The following is a 19,307-nucleotide window of genomic DNA, read 5'->3' on the forward strand; positions in this document are numbered from 1 at the left end:
AAGTATTCAAACAGGAGGGGGTGGTGGTGACCACCAGGGACTTTGATTTATTCTATTGTCCCATACAAGAATATATATGGTTTAGGGGTGGGGATCTCAACCATTTAAAAGTTTTTCATACATGTGGGGTGGGGTGACTCCCATGGACTTTCCCTATATTTCATTTGATGTTTTATTTTTCCATACAAGAATATATACGATTTAGGGTGGGGATCATGACCGTTAACAAGTTTTAAAACAAGAGGGGGTGGGGTAACCCCCTAAAGACTTCCCTTTTATTTTATTTCATTTGTTTTATCATCCCCTACCAGCATATATATGGTTTAGGGGTGGGGATCTGGGCCGTTTAAAACATAATAGCACATTCTTAAATTGAACAGGATGGGGGTGACACCAGGGACTTACCTTGAATTTCATTCCATTTGTTGTATTGTCCCCCACAAGAAAAAATATGGTTTAGGGGTGGGAATCTGGACAGTTTACAAGTCAATAGTACATTCTCGAATTGAACGGGGTGGGGGTGACCCCCCAGGGACTTCCCTTTTATTTCATTTGATTTGTTTTATTGTCCCCTACAAGAATATATATGGTTTAGGGGTGGGGATCTGGACCTTTTACAAGATAATAGCATATTCTCAAATTAAACGGGGTGGGGGTGACCCCCAGGGACTTCCCTTTATTTTCGTTTGATTTGTTTTATCGTCCCATTGAAGAATATATATGGTTTAGGGGTAGGGATCTGGACCGTTTACAAGATAATAGCATATTCTCAAATTGAAGGGAGTGAAGATGACCCCCAGGGACTTACCCTATATTTCATGTGATTTGTTTTATTGTCCTATGATCATTTCTGAAGATTGCGTGTGTTTATAACTTACAGTTTTCAAGTCATATTCATTTGAAAATTTTAGAAAATAAAATTCCATAGGGTTCTATAGTAAACCCCTCCCTCTTTTCTCCCCCCAAAATACCCCTCAATAGCCCAAATGCACAAACGAAAGATTGATGGCTCACCTAGACATATTAATCTAACATTCTATGAAACCCTAAGTAAATCTGACCAGCAGTTTTGGAGAAACGCTGCGGACAAGTTCATTTTTAAAAGTGGAATAAGAAAAAGAAGAAGAAGAAGAAGAATAGCAATATGTCACCCGACAGTGTCGATCGGGTGACATAATAATAATAAAAACTAGATTTGCTATTGCAAGCAATAGCGGATGGCACCCTTCCCCCATTGCCAGGCGAGCGGCAGCCATTTTGAAACATTTCTAAAGTCAAAGAATGAATCTACACATGCAAATTATCATTTTTGTAAAGTTTCGTTAAGTTTGGAGCATTTTGATATTTTAGACATTTTGCTGTTTCCATGGTTACGGCAGCCATTTTGAAAATTCCAACTTCAAAAGTGAACTCTGCTTATGCCAGTGACCATTTCTGTAAAGTTTCATCCAGTTTGCATCTTTTTTAAAAAATTTTAAAACTTTTGACCTTTTTGCATTGTTTCCATGGTAACAACAGATTTTTTGCAAATTCCAACGCCAAATTCCACATCTTCCAATGTTGCTCATCCTTACTGTGAAGTTTCATTAAGTTTGGAGCATTTTGATATTTTTGAAATTTTTGGTGTAGTTTCCATTGCAACATGGTAGTTCCAATGAGTGTCAAAATCATCCAACACCTGTATATAGTGGGCACCTACATTGTATTAAAATATAATGGTTCTGAGTTCAAGCCTATCCAAACAGTTCACCAAAACAAAAAACTGGATTTTTTTACATTTGTTTGGTTTCCATGGCAACGGCAGCCATCTTGACGGTGCCATACCCCACTGCACTATTTAATGTGGTGGTCAACATTATGGTATAGTTCCATTAATATTGTTCCAGCCAATTCCGAGAAATAGAAGTGTGGAAGAATAAATATAACTAGAATTGCTATTGCAAGCAATAGCGGATGTCACCCTTCCCCCCATTGCCACTAAGCGGCAGCCATTTCAAAAACTTTTAACAGTGAATGCACATATTTGCATGGCTATACATTTTCTGTAAATTTTCAGTACATTTAGTTCATTTTTAAAAACATGACATTTTTGCTGTTTCCATGGCAACAGCAGCCATTTTGAAATTTGCAAAGTCAAAAGTCTCACCTATACATGCCAGTGTACAATAATATTAAGTTTCATTAAGTTTGGAGCATTTCGAAAATATTTGACATTTTTCCAGTTTCCGTGGCAACTGTAGCCATTTTTGAAATTCCAACTTCAAAAGTCTCATGCAGACTTGACAGTCAACAATCCTATTAAGTTTTATCAATTTTGGAGCATTTTGAACTTTTTGAAATTTTTGACATTTCGATTGGTTCCTATGGTAACAGAGACCATTCCCAAAAGTTAATGGCATATACCACATTGGTACATGGGAGGGACCATACCATCAAAGTTTCCATCAATTTGACCTACCATTTTAAGAAAGTAAATGCCACTTTGAGGTTTTTGGACCATTTTGACCTGTTTTACATTGTTTCCATGGTAACGGCAGACATTTTTGAAATTCTAACGCCAGATTCCACATCTACCAATGTTGCTCATCGTTACTGTAAAGTTTCGTTAAATTTGGAGCATTCTGATATTTTTGAAATTTTTGGTGTAGTTTCTATGGCAACATAGTAGTTCCAATGATTGCCAAAATCCTCCAAAACCAGTATATAGTGGGCACCTACATTGTATCAAAATATAATGATTCTGAGTTTAAGCATATCCAAATAATTCATTAAAATCAAAAACTGGATTTTTTCACAATTGTTCTGTTTCCATGATAACGGCAGCCGTTTTTTAGTTCCAAAGTTGCACTGCAACTCGAAAGTCAGGGTTCCTTGTTATAGTGAACTATCATTTAGATTGGTTCCTTTGGTAACGAGAAAGCGGTCGGACAAAATTAGGTGGAAAAAAAATAATAATACGGAAAAAGAAACAGAGGAATAGCAATATGTCACCCGACATTGTCGATCGGGTGACATAATAAGAAAAAAAGAAACGAACAATAACAATATGTCACCCCTACTCCGTTGAGGGTGCCATAATAATAAGAACTGAGCAAAAACAAAAAGTCTCCAAACTTTGTTTGGGAGACTTAATTATCCATATGATGTAGAATGTGACATTGACGGTTGACCCCTTTCAAAGAAACCACCAGCATGTACACACAACAATGGTGCAATGTTTTAGACAACATTGATCTAGAGACTTCATGATTTACATGTATAAAGCTTTTAAATGTAAAAAAAAAAACCCTACCTACCTACCCACCTGCTGATAGTGTGGGTCGGCAATGCCAAACAAACAATTTTTTAAGGGTGGCCTGGTCATCTATGTTCATGTGTTTTATAGTAAAACTAAGCCATACAAGTCTATAAAACACTTTCATATTTTTAGTTCAATTTAAAGGATCATATGACATATGTGTAACTATAACCTTGAGAAAAAAATTTCCATTTGACCAAAAATATCTTAAACATCATTTTAGTGATGCATTATTTACTAGTTAAATACTGAGCCTTTACTATTATATATTACCTCATGTGTTTTAACAAAGGGACTGATGCCTCCTTCTTCTACAAGACATCTTGTGACATGTAGACCACCAAACTCAGCAGCCAGATGTAGAGCTGTTTTACCATCTCTCTATAATAATACCAAATAACATGTAAATATTATGGATACTACTTTGTTACCAATATAAATAGTATACAACATATCCTACAACTGATATAAAACTTGTCTGATAAACAGGATAATGTTGTCTAATAAATAAAAACAAAATGTATATCACATGAATCAGTGGTCAAAACTGAACAAAATGACCAGTCACACTTGTATTCATATTGTACATAAAAACAACAAATAAACAACAAGTTTTTTTTGTGGGATGTCAGAACTTCCATCAGAAATGTCATGTTAACCTTTTTTCAAGAAATGCATAAAATATTTATATCAAGGGATTCAGTGCAATGCACAGAGATAAATGAGATCTCACTTTATATAATTCTAGCAAGTATTTGTTGATATAATAATTAAATCTGTCTGATTAACATGGTTCAGAATAATGATCAATTTAAAAAAAAAAACTTTTTCAAAGAAATATGAAAATAAGTTACATTTCCTGATTTAGTACGAGGAGATAAGTAAAATGAGACCCCACTTTATATGATTCTAACAAATAATATTAGTTGTTCATTAAACCTGTCTAATTAACAACATGATTTAGTGTTGATTAAAAGTAATGTGATCAGATTTAGTAGATAACATACATCTGTGATATCTTTGTTACATCTGTTCTTCAGAAGTAGTCGAGACACTTCCACATGTCCTCTCATGGCTGCCCACATTAATGCTGTCCGTCCAGTATCCTGGAATAATACAACTGACATCAAAACTTGTCTGATAAACTGGACAATGTTGTGTAATAAATATAAACAGAACTAAACAGTCACATTAATTAAAACTGTCTGATTAACAACAGGATTTAGTGAAGATTCAGTATGATCATATATTTTATAACAGAAATTTTTCACAGAAAAATGAAAAAAGTTATATTTTCTGATTCAGAACAATACTATGAGTAAAATGAGACCCCACTTTATATGATTCTAACAAATAATATTAGTTGTTCATTAAACCTGTCTAATTAACAACATGATTTTGTGTTGATTAAAAGTAATGTGATCAGATTTAGTAGATAACATACTGATGTGATATCTTTGTTACATCTGTTCTCCAGAAGAAGTCGAGACACTTCCACATGTCCTCTCATGGCTGCCCACATTAATGCTGTCCATCCACCTAACTGGAATAATACAACTGACATCAAAACTTGTCTGATAAACTGAACAATGTTGTGTAATAAATATAAACAGAAATGACCAGTCACATTAATTAAAACTGTCTAATTAACAACAGGATTTAGTGTAGATTCAGTTTGATCATAAATTTTATAACAGAAATTTTTCAAAGAAAAATGAAAAAAGTTATATTTTCTGATTCAGAACAATACTATGAGTAAAATGAGACCCCACTTTATATGATTATTACAAATATTAGTTGTCCATTAAACCTATATAAATTAACAACAGGATTTAGTGTAGATTCCATTAATAATAAATTATTCAAAAAAGCATGAAAAAAGTTTAATTTCCTGATTTAGTACAACATAAAGAAGTTGAGATCCTCTTTACCATGTTTAAATAAAGATTATTATTATTATCATTATTATTATTCATACAAGTATTTGTTGTCCATGAAACATGTCTAATTAACAACAGGATTTAGTGCAGATTCAGTATAATCATTAATTTAAAAAAATCAAAGAAAAGTGAAAAAGAGTAGTATTTTCTGATTCAGAACAATTATAAGAGTAAAACGGAATTACATTTTATATGAATCTAATGACTATTTGTCCTTTTTACAAGATATTTCTACATTAGATCTTTATACATATCACTACCTGACCAAAGTTGTTAACACAACATCAAGTGAAACATAAGTGTAAAAAATTGTTTCATGTCAAGAAGCAAAATAAGAACTTCACAATCCATAACTCAAACAAAAAGAGAAATATTTTAAAATCAAACCATGCAAAACTGTCTAATTTAATTCAGAATTTGGATTTAATCTTGACTCAGTATAATGACTAAGTATCAGTTAACATACAGACCAATGGTAATTGAATAGTGCAGGTTTTATTATTGTGTGTTTTATTTTTAATACCAATGGTTTAGATAGGCCAAGGGGGAATGGTACAAAAGCAAATATGGTTTAACCCTCCACATTTTGTGCCCGTACCAAATCAGACAACCTGGACCATGTGTTGTTTGTTGTTATATTTGTTTGTCTATTTACTAAGTAGTCAGGTCAGGTCTGGGCCTTGTGTTGTGTGTTGTTATATTTATTGTCTATTTACTGTGAGTAGTCAGGTACAGACCATGTGTTGTTTGTTGTTATATTTGTTTTTCTATTTACTTTGAGTAGTCAGGTCCAGATCATGTGTTGTGTGTTGTTATATTAATTGTCTATTTACTCTGAGTAGTCAGGTCCAGGCCATGTGTTGTGTGTTGTTATATTAATTGTCTATTTACTCTGAGTAGTCAGGTCAGGTCCAGATCATGTGTTGTGTGTTGTTATATTTGTTTGTCTATTTACTCTGAGAAGTCAGGTCCAGACCATGTGTTGAAAGTTGTTATATTTGTTTGTATATTTATTCGGAGTAGTCAGGTCAGGTTCAGGCCATGTGTTGTTTGTTGTTATATTTGTTTGTCTATTTACTCTGAGTAGTCAGGTCCAGACCATGTGTTGTAAGTTGTTATATTTGTTTGTCTATTTACTCTGAGTAGTCAGGTCCAGACCATGTGTTGTGTGTTGTTATATTTGTTTGTCTATTTACTCTGAGTAGTCAGGTCCAGACCATGTGGTGTAAGTTGTTACATTTGTTTGTCTATTTACTCTTGAGTAGTCAGGTCCAGACCATGTGTTGTAAGTTGTTTATTTGTTTGTCTATTTACTCTGAGTAGTCAGGTCAGGTCCAGACCATGTGTTGTAAGTTGTTTATTTGTTTGTCTATTTACTCTGAGTAGTCTGGTCCAGACCATGTGTTGTAAGTTGTTTATTTGTTTGTCTATTTACTCTGAGTAGTCAGGTCCAGACCATGTGTTGTGTGTTGTTATATTTGTTTGTCTATTTACTCTGAGTAGTCAGGTCCAGACAATGTGTTGTGTGTTGTTACATTTGTTTGTATATTTACTATTGAGTAGTCAGGTCCAGACCATGTGTTGTTTGTTGTTACATTTGTTTGTATATTTACTATTGAGTAGTCAGGTCCAGACCATGTGTTGAAAGTTGTTATATTTGTTTGTATATTTACTCTGAGTAGTCAGGTCAGGTCCAGGCCATGTGTTGTTTGTTGTTGTATTTGTATGTCTATTTACTCTGAGAAGTCAGGTCAAGACCATGTGTCGTTAGTTGTTGTATTTGTTTGTCTATTTACTCTGAGTAGTCAGGTCCAGGCCATGTGTTGTTAGTTGTTGTATTTGTTTGTCTATTTACTCTGAGTAGTCAGGTCCAGGCCATGTGTTGTTAGTTGTTGTATTTGTTTGTCTATTTACTCTGAGTAGTCAGGTCCAGGCCATGTGTTGTTAGTTGTTGTATTTGTTTGTCTATTTACTCTGAGTAGTCAGGTCAAGGCCATGTGTTGTTAGTTGTCATATTTGTTTGTCTATTTACTCTGAGTAGTCAGGTCAGGTTCAGACCGTGTGTTATGTGTTGTTATATTTGTTTGTCTATTTACTCTGAGTAGTCAGGTCAGGTCCAGACCATATGTTGTGTGTTGTCATATTTGTTTGTCTATTTACTCTGAGTAGTCAGGTCAGGTTCAAACCGTGTGTTGTGTGTTGTTATATTTGTTTGTCTATTTACTCTGAGTAGTCAGGTCAGGTCCAGACCATGAGTTGTGTTATTTGTTTGTCTATTTACTCTGAGTAGTCAGGTCCAGGCCATGTGTTGTTAGTGGTTGTATTTGTTTATCTATTTACTCTGAGTAGTCAGGTCCAGACCATGTGTTGTTTGTTGTTATATTTGTTTGTCTATTTACTCTGAGTAGTCAGGTCCAGGCCATGTGTTGTTAGTGGTTGTATTTGTTTATCTATTTACTCTGAGTAGTCAGGTCAGGTCCAGACCATATGTTGTTAGTTGTTATATTTGTTTGTCTATTTACTCTGAGTAGTCAGGTCAGGTCCAGACCATATGTTGTTAGTTGTTATATTTGTTTGTCTATTTACTCTGAGTAGTCAGGTCAGGTCCAGACCATATGTTTGTTAGTTGTTATATTTGTTTGTCTATTTACTCTGAGTAGTCAGGTCAGGTCCAGACCATATGTTGTTAGTTGTTATATTTGTTTGTCTATTTACTCTGAGTAGTCAGGTCAGGTCCAGACCATATGTTGTTAGTTGTTATATTTGTTTGTCTATTTACTCTATGTAGTCAGGTCAGGTCCAGACCATATGTTGTTAGTTGTTATATTTGTTTGTCTATTTACTCTCAGTTGTCAGGTGTAGAACATATGTTGTTCAGATTTAGTGCAGTACTCTGATTACATGTATGTGTCAGTGTTGTGTCTTATTTTCTGTGTTGAACATCAGTGTTGTGTCCTGATATGTGTCACATTCTGTGTTTAACATCTGTGTTGTGTCCTGTTTTGTCTCATGTTTTGTGATATGATATGTCCTGTGTTGAACATCAGTGTTGTGTCCTGATATGTGTCATGTTCTATGTTGAACATCAATGTTCTGTCATGTGACTCATGTCATGTGTTGAACACCAGTGTTGTGTCATGTGATTCATGTTCCGTGTTAAACATCAGTGTTGTGTCATGATTTGTCACATGTTGTGTTTAAATGCATTAGTGTTGTTGCATGTGTCTCCTATTTTGTATTGAACACTAGTGTTGTATCATGATGTGTTTCATGTTCTGTATTGAACATCAGTGTTGTGTCATGATGCGTCTCGTGTTCTGTGTTGAACATCAGTGTTGTGTCATAATGTGTCTCATGTTCTGTGTTGAACATCAATGTTATATCATGATGTGTCTCGTGTTCTATGATGAACATCAGTGTTGTGTCATAATGTGTCTCATGTTCTGTGTTGAACATCAGTGTTGTGTCATAATGTGTCTTGTGTTCTGTGTTGAGCATCAGTGGTTCGTCATAATGTCATGTTTTGTGTTAAACAACATTGTTGTGTCATGATAAGTTAACTTCTATGTTACATGTTTATCAATGTAGTGTCCTGATGTGTTACATGCTCTGTTTTTTACACCAGTGTTGTGTCATGATGTGTCTCATGTTCTGTGTTGAAAATCAGTGTTTAGTCATAATGTTTCATGTTTTGAGTTGCACACCATTCTTGTGTCATGATAAGTTAACCTACTATGTTACAAGTTTACCTACTTGATATTCAATGTTACAAGTTTACTTATTTGATAGTCAATGTTACAAGTTTACCTACTTGATAGGCAATGTTACAAGTTTACCGATTTGATAGTCCATGTTACAAGTTTACCTATTTGATAGTCCATGTTACAAGTTTACCTATTTGATAGTCCATGTTACAAGTTTACCTATTTGATAGTCCATGTTACAAGTTTACCTATTTGATAGTCCATGTTACAAGTTTACCTATTTGATAGTCCATGTTACAAGTTTACCTATTTGATATTTAATGTTACAAGTTTACCTACTTGATAGTCCATGTTACAAGTTTACCTACTTGATAGTCCATGTTACAAGTCTACCTACTTAATAGTCAATGTTACAAGTCTACCTACATTTTACTTGATAGTCAATGTTACAAGTTTACCTATTTGATAGTCAATGTTACAAGTTTACCTACTTGATAGTCAATGTTACAAGTTTACCTACTTGATAGTCAATGTTACAAGTTTACCTACTTGATAGTCAATGTTACAAGTTTACCTACTTGATAGTCAATGTTACAAGTTTACCTACTTGATAGTCAATGTTACAAGTTTACCTACTTGATATTTAATGTAACAAGTTTACCTGTTGATAATCAATGTTAGCTCCGTTCGCTAGGCAAAGCTTCAATTCTTCTACTCTTCCCTTGTAAGCAGCTGCAATAAGTTTCTGTACGAAAGAAATAGAGTTTACATTTAACAGAATGCAAAGAGTGTAGTAACTAAAATGAGTTTCACGCTAACACCAAACAATAACTGTTAAACACTTTAGAATGACCTATTTTTATTGGTTAATACAAGGGAGACATTGTAGTCTTTAGTATACAATAATGTGACAAACAATAGTGTGGGGTGAATTGAAAGTGGCGAAAACATTTTTGTTTTTGCAAAAGAGGTGGTGAAAAAGAAAATAGACCCAGAAGAAACCCTGCTTATGATTACATTGTATACTGTTTCTAAGTTTTGAAGAAGAAAAAGATTTTTTTTAAACATTTGATCCTCACATAAAAAAGCTAATCTGAGTGAAAATTGTGTTTCAATATTTTCAATATAAACATGCAATTTATAACAACTTGGAAAGGAGCATTGTAATATTTGTATGTTTGATGATATAATTTGTTTGACAGATTTACTTTGAATGTATCTGAGCTTTCTCTGTTAAAGAAATAACATTGTTGTTTTTAATATTTTAGCCTAAAAACATATTTTCAATCAAGAAAAAGAAATTAAATAGTGACTATTTAATGATCAAGTAGCCTTTTTGTCAGTGGGGACATATTTGACACTTATGTGTTTTTACAGATGTTAATCACTACTTCAAGTTTCCTGACAAACAATAGGTAAGCTTGGGTAATCAAAATGAATAGACCTCTTTTGAGTTCGTTGCATTTCCGTCAAAAACTTTTTGTTTTAGTGAACATCATTCGCACGTTTAGGAGTCTTCGTCACTTCTTTCCCATGTTGAGCGAGTAGTTAAAAAATATATTGCTGTATTGCACGAGTTATAATGGTTACAGTATTTTGTTCATAAAAAAGCTTCTGTCCAAGTTTCTTAAAATTCCATGAAGGTTTGACAAACAAAATTGATGTCTAAAAAAAATTTTAACAACAGAATGAACCTTAATGTTGACGATGTCGAGGGAATCTAGGATCACACTGTCTCGCTTTCGCGACATAACTGTTGCAGGCTCGACAAAAATCACTCGACTGTTTGACTTTAAAGAAGAAAACATCTTACCTCATTCCAATCTTCCATATTTCCTAAAATAGAAAAATAAATGTACAAATCTGTTGAGTAATAATTGCCAGGCTAATTGTTTCTGCTAATTGAAAATTATCAACAACCACAACTCTGAAATGGTAAATACTGAAATGAGTGATAATGAGCCTCGCCTGTGTTTAGTGCTCAATAACATACCTTTAACATTTCATAATGCATATACCATTTCAGTTGTTTTTTCTATATCATCCAGATGCCAAAAAATCTTTTAATTTTCCCAATGATCAAGGACCATAACTCTAGAACATGTAGAAAGGAACAAACCAATTTGACTAAAATAAAATTTCATCATTGCTTAAAGGTACAAAAAACTCACTGAAAATTTCATGAAGTGGTTCTCTTCTTACCATCTGGAAACCAAATTCTGGTAAAAAGAAAGAAAGACTGCCTACCTTCCCAACATGTACTAGTGTAGTTGTAAATTAATCATGGTGATGAATGAATATGAATTTTAGTTTATTACACAAGTGACTAATAACTTTTTACAGAATGTTAGGTTGTTCAAATTTACGAGACGGTGGTAGCATTTCCACATCCTGCAATACATAAACATGGTCAACACCCTCAACTTAATTAAAAAACAAGAGGCTGTCACAACGACAGCAAACCGGATTTGTTAACATTTATTTGTGTCCTGGCAATATCACAAGAACCATTACTGATGAATGATGAAAGTGAAAATCGTCAATATCAAATTTGACCTTCATTTTGTCATCAGTATCAACATATTAAACTTTGAAAAGCTTAGATTGAATGGTTCATGAGTAAATGCAACAACATGAATGGAAACACCATTTTACGATCTTTCAAGAGCCATAACTCCTGAATGGTAAAAGTCAAAATTGTCATTATTTAACTTGACCTCTATTTTGTCATCCGTAACAACATATAAAAAATTTCAAAAGCTTTGGTTGAATGGTTCATGAGAAAATGCACGGACACGACTGGAAAAATCGCCATTATTGAATTTGACCTTCATTTACTTGTCAGGAGCAACATATTAAAATTTTAAAAGCTTTGGTTGAACGGTTCATGAGTTAATGCACGGACAACATTTGATTGCCGCCCGCCCGTGTGCCCGCCGTACATCCCCAAATCAATAACCGACATTTTTGTCACAAAAAGCCGGTTAACAAAAAATATATTTAATAAAATAACATAAATAAAGTATGACCCTTTTACAAATCTTTTGCAACATAACATAAGATGTGGTATGATTGCCAGTTATTCATTTCTCCACCAGAGACCAAATAACATAGAAGTTAAGAACTAAAGGTCACCTCACAGCCTTCAACCGATAATTTACAAGGCTTGATAATATGTATTATCGTTTCGTGTGTATTTGATTCCTGACAGTATTCAAATAAGAATCAAGTTGACCTCCAAAAACTGCCGACGGTCATATAATCCATATAAACATAAATATAGATATAAATAGATAGATAGCGAATTCATGTCCACAGCCATTTTCTATAAGTACGCTTTAAAATTTCCTTAAAAGAATGTTAAGTCCTGGACCATGTAGACCATTTGAATTTTCAAGTGAAAGGCCCTCCTCAAGAAATGTAATAGTACTGAAAAAAGCACTAACATAAAGGATGGGAGGCCTTGGACATTTGTTTTCCAATTTCAAAGGTTTCCTCTCAGAATTGAAAGGGCCCAGATCATTGGGCCCAAACAAATCAAACCCCTGAAAAGTATGTAATGGTGTGTTGTCTAATGATTTCAGTCATGTTTGACTTATATGTAGATTTGTCTGTCTGATAATTTTTGCTTTTAAAAGTTCCTCCCTATCTATTATAGTTTGGAAAATAATCAGCGGAAATGAAAAAAAAAATCAGTAAAATTTGACATAAGTGCAATGACTCCTTAAAGGAGTCTGACAGTTTTGATGTAAATAAACAGCAGGTAGTTCTCAACATTCTGAAAATTTCTGTCCCTTTTCAGATTTTCTCTTATTCAAAGCATTTTTTCAGATAATAGACACAACTTATATTGTTCACAAATGTTCTATGTTTAGCCATGTCCGCCATGTTTGTTTGCAGGCAGGGTCATCTGACACATTTTTAAAACTAGATACTCTAATGATAATTGTGGCCAAGTTTGGTTTAATTTGTCCCAGTAGTTTCAGAGGAGAGGATTTTTGTAAAATTTAACAACAACAACGATAGACAACTGACGCTAAGTGATGAGTATGCCAGGTGAACTAAAACATATATATGATACAATACATACTAATTTGATGAAAACTGAGGTCAGCTAAATTTATCAGTCAGAAAGTGCAATCATCTAAAGCATCTCTGAAAAATATTGATAAATATTATTTACTTGTTTAAGCTTGATATATGTAAAATATATGTATCACTTCAAAATACTTTATCGGTACTTCTTTTTTCAGTAACTGTTGTGATATATATGAATTTTTCTTTATCTTATAAACATATCAATGTTTGTGTGTTATTTCCTGTTTCAACAAAAAAACTATGAACAATAAAGGTATCTTTTTTAATTATTTCATTAACATGAATAAACCCTTACTTTTATGGCCAGCGTCATGAAAATCTAGACCTTGTCATTTCTAGATATTTTGTATTTATTGACTATATATTGACCTCTACATATTTCCGTTCTTACTTTGTTGGGTTGCGTTCTCATCAATATATACTGTTGAAATATTACGGGAGTTATAATGTTGTGTTGTACCTGTTTAATATAGGGTTCATATCAGTGTGATGTACACAATGTAGCCTTAGCACTCATTTTTTTTCTTTCCTTTACCCAAAGTTCACACATAAGTGTAACCTATCTATTTTTTAAGAAAAATAATTTTGCAATGATGTCATGTTCGTGTGTGTCTCATCTACTATAAAATATTGGTCTTGGGTATTATGAATGTTGGAACTATTTAGTTGATTATCTCCCCTTATAGAGTTTGAATATTTTACATTGAAACAAATTTCAGTATTAAAATGATCCTATATAGTTCATATATGATGTATTTACCTATAACAACAGCCTGCCTGGACAGGGATCAAATCCACTGGACAAGGATCAACTTGACTGGACAGGGAACAAATCCACTGGACAAGGTTCAACTTGACTGGACAAGGATCAACTTGACTGGACAGGGATCAACTCCACTGGACAAGGATCAACTTGACAGGACAACTCCGACAAGGAATAACTTGACTGGACAGGGATCAAATAAATACTGATGATATATGTTTAAAATGAGAATATGAATGTTTCTTTTTCAGGTTGGAATATAATTATAACATATTATAAAGATGCTTGTCTATCATTGTCTATTGTTTGATACAAATTTGACCTCTTTCATTGATTGGATGCTTTCTCATTGATATAGACCTCTGAACCTTCACTTTTACAAGATGTTTTAGGGTCTTGTTTATTACATAAATAAAACCTAGTGTTGTGATATTTTGAATGTAAAATATATCTGTTAATTATCTCCCCCTGTCAGAGTTAAAATTCTACATTTGCATCTTTTTTAAACAAATTTCAGTAGTAAATGATTCTATCTAGTTCACATACAATTAAACTTACCTATAATAGGAACTCAACTGGCAAGGATCACATTGACTGGACAATGGTCACAAGGACTGGACAATGATCACAAGGACTGGACAATTATCAAATAAAAAACAATAATCATGATAATAGACATTATAGATGTTCAAACTGAAAATATAAATGAAATAAAAACAACATGTTAGAGACATAATCTATTTTTAAATAAAATGTTGACCTCTTTTGTTGATTGGTTGCTGTCTCATTGACATAGACCTCCCATCTTACAATTATAAAGAACAATTTGATTTCTACATGTTCTAAGTTAACAACTCTTTTTGTAATGCTTGCAAATGTTTAATTAGTTTCAACTTCCAAGTACAATTAATTTTGTTATTGTGTCAGTTTATTTTTTGTATCCCGTCACAAAAGTTGCTAAGTGCAAAATGTTAACCTTGTTCTAAAAGAATTAATACAAACACTGGTCTAATGCTATTTAGAATGAATCCTATAGCTCTGGATTATCTCCCCTTTAATACAAACACTGGACTAATGCTATTTAGAATGAATCCTATAGCTCTGGATTATTTCTCCTTTAATACAAACACTGGACTAATGCTATTTAGAATGAATCCTATAGCTCTGGATTATCTCCCCTTTAATACAAACACTGGTCTAGTGCTATTAAGAATGAATCCTATAGCTCTGGATTATCTCCCCTTAAATACAAACACTGGTCTAGTACTATTTAGAATGAATCCTATAGCTCTGGATTATCTCCCCTTTAATTCACATTTACAATTCAATATATTTCTGATTTTCATTTGATAAAAAAATCATTAAACGTTCCAATATAATATCAATGTAATGTTCACTGACCTATAGATAGTAATAACTTGACTGGACCTTGAAACAATAAATACTAATCATGCTAATCATTGCTAATAGTAGATCTTCAAACTGAAAATATAAAAAAATACATGTAGCTCAATTTCATTTGTTTCACGTTTATATAAATATTGGTAAAACTTTCCCTGAATTTTTATGTACCTGATCATGAATTAAAAAAGAAAAGGTACATGTACCATACAAAGCTAATTAGTGGAAAAGTTTTTAGGACATATTCATTATAGCATGAAGTCATTTTGTGTCCTTTGCTATTGCACAATACTTAATATAATAATTTACACATCCTGTTTGGTGTGTATCTCCTGCCATATCAGTATAAAAACCCAAAAATTATGAAGAAAAAAATCCCCCCCCCCCAATTTTTTTTTCTTTTAACCCCCCTTGGAGTAATTACCCCCAAACTCAATTCCTGCCTGTTATGGTACCTTGCAGTACAATTTCAGAGAGATCGACACATTTAAACACAAGTCACCTTAACTTTATACGACCGCAGAGGTCGAACCCTGAACATTTTGGGCAAGCATGTCAATTAAAATCTGTACTCAACATTACTGGTTGAGCAAAAAAATGGACTTTTCAGACTCTGAGCTGTTAGTTTGTAGTGAATGTACTCAACACATTTAATATGATTTTTGTCTATTGTCTGATAAACTACATTTAGTAATTAATCACATTTACAGTTTCTCTACTATGAGTTTACAGCTACAGTGTATGAATATTTCAACAACATGGATATGAAATAATGTATTGCTTTATGCTAGACAGAAAACCCTATTATAGATAATATCAACAGTATAGATAATATCAACAGTCAGGGGACTTACTTAAATGAGTGATTTTCTAAATCACTGATTTAAGTAACATTTAATTTCCATAAGATTGGAAGTAAGAGTTGTCTTTCTTTAATAATCACCTATTTCAGTAGAACAAATCAATCACTAAAAGAAGTGATCTAATTTTATTATAGCTTTAAATATAGAATACTAATGATCCAGAGACTAATTATGTTTCTAAAATTATCAGAACCAACATCTGTGTTGTCTAGGATGACCAGGTCATTTCAGGTGATGACCTTGTACTGAATCTAGGATAAGGCTTAAATTAAAATATTGTTTGTTTGCCCTTAACCGACCGACCCTTAAAATTCGTTCCGCCTGAAAATCTTTTATTTGTATTTATCAGCAAGACTTTATTTTATTTTATTTTTCGTTCCTACCAAAAATCTTTTATTTGTATTTCCCGCTCAAAACTTTTTTACCGGAATCCTCGGGTTTTATCTTTATCGTGAAAGGTCTAGTCCGTTTGGTATCACGTGAGCGTTTGACATGAACACTTGCATTTAGAATTTCAAAGCATTTGTTTGAAATCGATGTTGAACGCTTTGAAATCTTGATATGACGTACGTTAACTCTGTATTTTTATACTTGAAGAGCAGGGTTCATTTACAAAAAAGTTCGTTTAATACAAAATTATCAAGGCTGCCAATTATCAACGTGTGTACAAACCGTAGTATTTTGTGTAAACGGACTTTGTGTTCTATGTAGGGATGGCCTTTTGTGATCCATAGATCAGGAAAATTATGTTAACGATGCCTTCGACCAGCATTGCTATATTATTTATATCTGACATGAACCAAAGGTGACAAAAGCCTGTGAAGTGGAGAATATTTGGCAGTAAAATCGCCCAAGTTTTCCATACAGATCATTTATAAATGCGATGTAAACTATGTGACAATTGAGTTTAAGTCTTGTACCATTTTTATTAGAAACATAGGCACACACGGAAATTTAAACACTCTAGGGACTTTTTTACTAGTAATGTATGTCTGCCCGGACATATTTTACCAGGACAAAGTTATCTCTTACAGAAAACCTTTAGGTAGAGGTAAGCGTACACGGTACGTAGTACAGAATATTAGTGCAATCTAAAACTCTTCAAAGTTCCAGGCATATTTAAACGTTGAAAATATGCGGCACAGCTCTATATTTTGATATTTGAAAACAAAATAGTAGTGCATATGAATTAACTTCACCTTCTACATGATACTTTTTTTTGAAGCGTAGTCCCAGAAACTTATAAGCAAAAGCAAAACAGACAAAAATGACATGCAGATTTTGTATCTATAAAATAAAATATTATACCTACCTGCCTACCCATGAAAAAAAATATACCGAGCCAAGTTATTTTTTTGGGGAAAAAAATAAAATATTTTACCTACCTACCTACCTACCCTGTTTCAAAACATAGGGTCGGAAAAGGGCAAACAAACAATATTTTAATTTAGGCCTAACAAGTGAAACTGCGAGCTACTGCTCACTGATGATACCCCCGCCGCAAGTGGATAATATTAATAGTGTAAAAATATGCAAGTGTTCGGTAAACAGGAAGTTGTCGAGTGATGAATCTGAAAACGCATCACACGGTATAGCTGACTTATATAAATCCTGAAACCAAATTTCAGAAATCCTTGTATTGTAGTTGCTGAGAAAAATGTGACGAAAATTTTCAACTTGGCTATCATGTGTAAAATCATACAAGTGTTCGGTAAACAGGAAGTTGTCAAGTGATGAATCTGAAAACGCATCACACGGTATGGCTAACATATATAAATGTTGATACCAAATTACAGAAAGGGTGGATGTGTAGTTCCTGAGAAAAATGTGACGAAAATTTTCAACTTGGCTATCATGTGTAAAATCATACAAGTGTTCGGTAAACAGGAAGTTGTCAAGTGATGAATCTGAAAACGCATCACACGGTATGGTTAACATATATACATGTTGATACCAAATTAAAGAAAGGGTGGATGTGTAGTTCCTGAGAAAAATGTGACGAAAGTTTCATGGGACGGACTGACTGATGGACGGACGGACTGACGGACGGACTGACGGACTGACAGACAGAGGTAAAACAGTATACCCCCCCTTTTTTAAAGCGGGGGTATAATGACATTAAAATCACTTGTTTAAGTATCATACCTCAATTTCCTTCCCAAAAATCACTTATTTAAGTATCATTATTTTAATAACCCCCACTAATTTCAACACCCCCGAACAGTGAAAATTTGAACAGTGAAAATTTTATCGTGAACAGTAGAATTTTATTACATAATCTGAAAGATGAAACCTTGAACTTTACAGAAAAAATACTCCCACTGCTGGGAAAAATCTGTTAACCCTTTCACCGATTGCTGCCCAGATAGAAGCTACTCTGAGACGATGGCTTCCCTGGCTACTATTACTCAAGTGGGAGATCTTCATAATAAATGTCAATAAAAACTTGTTTGTAGTTATTTGTGTATTTATTTCATTCACTAACACCATGTTCACAGTTTTATTCATGTTTTAATAAATTTTTCTTCTTAAAATATTCAAATTTTCAAATTTTCGGCATTTTCTAGGTGAAATTCTCAAAATTCTGCTCTTTGACCCCAAATCGTAATTTTTTAACCCAAAACGGCAAAATTTTGAAAATTTTTATGAGGCTGTACAAATTCCTCACACTGAACGATGTCCATTCCAAGTGTTTTGTACTTAGAACCACATTTTATGTCAAAAAAGTATACTAGTTTGGCTTCAATTCTTCCATATTCTTTCAAAAAAAATGTTCCCTCATTTCAAATTCTCGTAAATTCCGTAAATTTCCTCTGATTTTGACACGGTTTTCAACAAACGGAAGCGCAATGTTTACACTTTCATCCGGGTATCCATCAAAGAAAGATAACTCATGTTTGCACTGGCCCAAGACCACAATTAATGACCCCACTTTTCGTTGTTCACGAATATAGTTCCCTTTAATTTAAGTGTATTTCTTCTTAAATTTTTTTCTTTCCTTTTCTCAAACATTTCTTAGCTTTTATAAGGTGGAAATGAAAGAAGAGAGGTGAAATAATTTTTTAGATGTTTTATTTTAACTGATTTTGATATGGAAAGAGTGATTAGGTCAGGTGCAAAAAGGTGATATTTACAGTTTTCGGAACATCTCTTGACTTGTCCATAGGGGTATGGATGTGTATTGGCTAAATTTGTAAGTTGTAAACATGCAATGTTTCTGAAACTTGGACATATTTTTGG

General features: G+C 33.3%; 1 protein-coding gene and 1 long non-coding RNA gene across 2 annotated transcripts in view; both read right to left on the reverse strand.

Annotated features, from left to right (window-relative positions):
- Positions 1 to 14,203, reverse strand: part of LOC139498899 (uncharacterized) — a 99,969-nt gene extending 85,766 nt beyond the window's left edge. Inside the window, exons 1-7 of the mRNA XM_071287489.1 lie at positions 13,801 to 14,203; positions 13,033 to 13,097; positions 10,756 to 10,778; positions 9,604 to 9,687; positions 4,743 to 4,841; positions 4,306 to 4,404; positions 3,572 to 3,679 (exon numbers count right to left, since the gene is read on the reverse strand). Coding sequence (XP_071143590.1) covers positions 3,572 to 3,679; positions 4,306 to 4,404; positions 4,743 to 4,841; positions 9,604 to 9,687; positions 10,756 to 10,773 — 408 coding nt within the window. The 5' untranslated portion in view covers positions 10,774 to 10,778; positions 13,033 to 13,097; positions 13,801 to 14,203. The remainder of the gene's footprint in view (positions 1 to 3,571; positions 3,680 to 4,305; positions 4,405 to 4,742; positions 4,842 to 9,603; positions 9,688 to 10,755; positions 10,779 to 13,032; positions 13,098 to 13,800) is intronic.
- The window catches only part of LOC139498915 (uncharacterized), a 437,948-nt gene that overhangs the window by 400,972 nt on the left and 17,669 nt on the right, over positions 1 to 19,307 (reverse strand). Inside the window, exon 3 of the long non-coding RNA XR_011658043.1 lies at positions 15,205 to 15,285. This is a non-coding gene — a long non-coding RNA (uncharacterized lncRNA). The remainder of the gene's footprint in view (positions 1 to 15,204; positions 15,286 to 19,307) is intronic.

The sequence above is a fragment of the Mytilus edulis genome, chromosome 12 (genome assembly GCF_963676685.1).
Source record: "Mytilus edulis chromosome 12, xbMytEdul2.2, whole genome shotgun sequence".
In the NCBI taxonomy this organism is placed as follows: domain Eukaryota; kingdom Metazoa; phylum Mollusca; class Bivalvia; order Mytilida; family Mytilidae; genus Mytilus; species Mytilus edulis.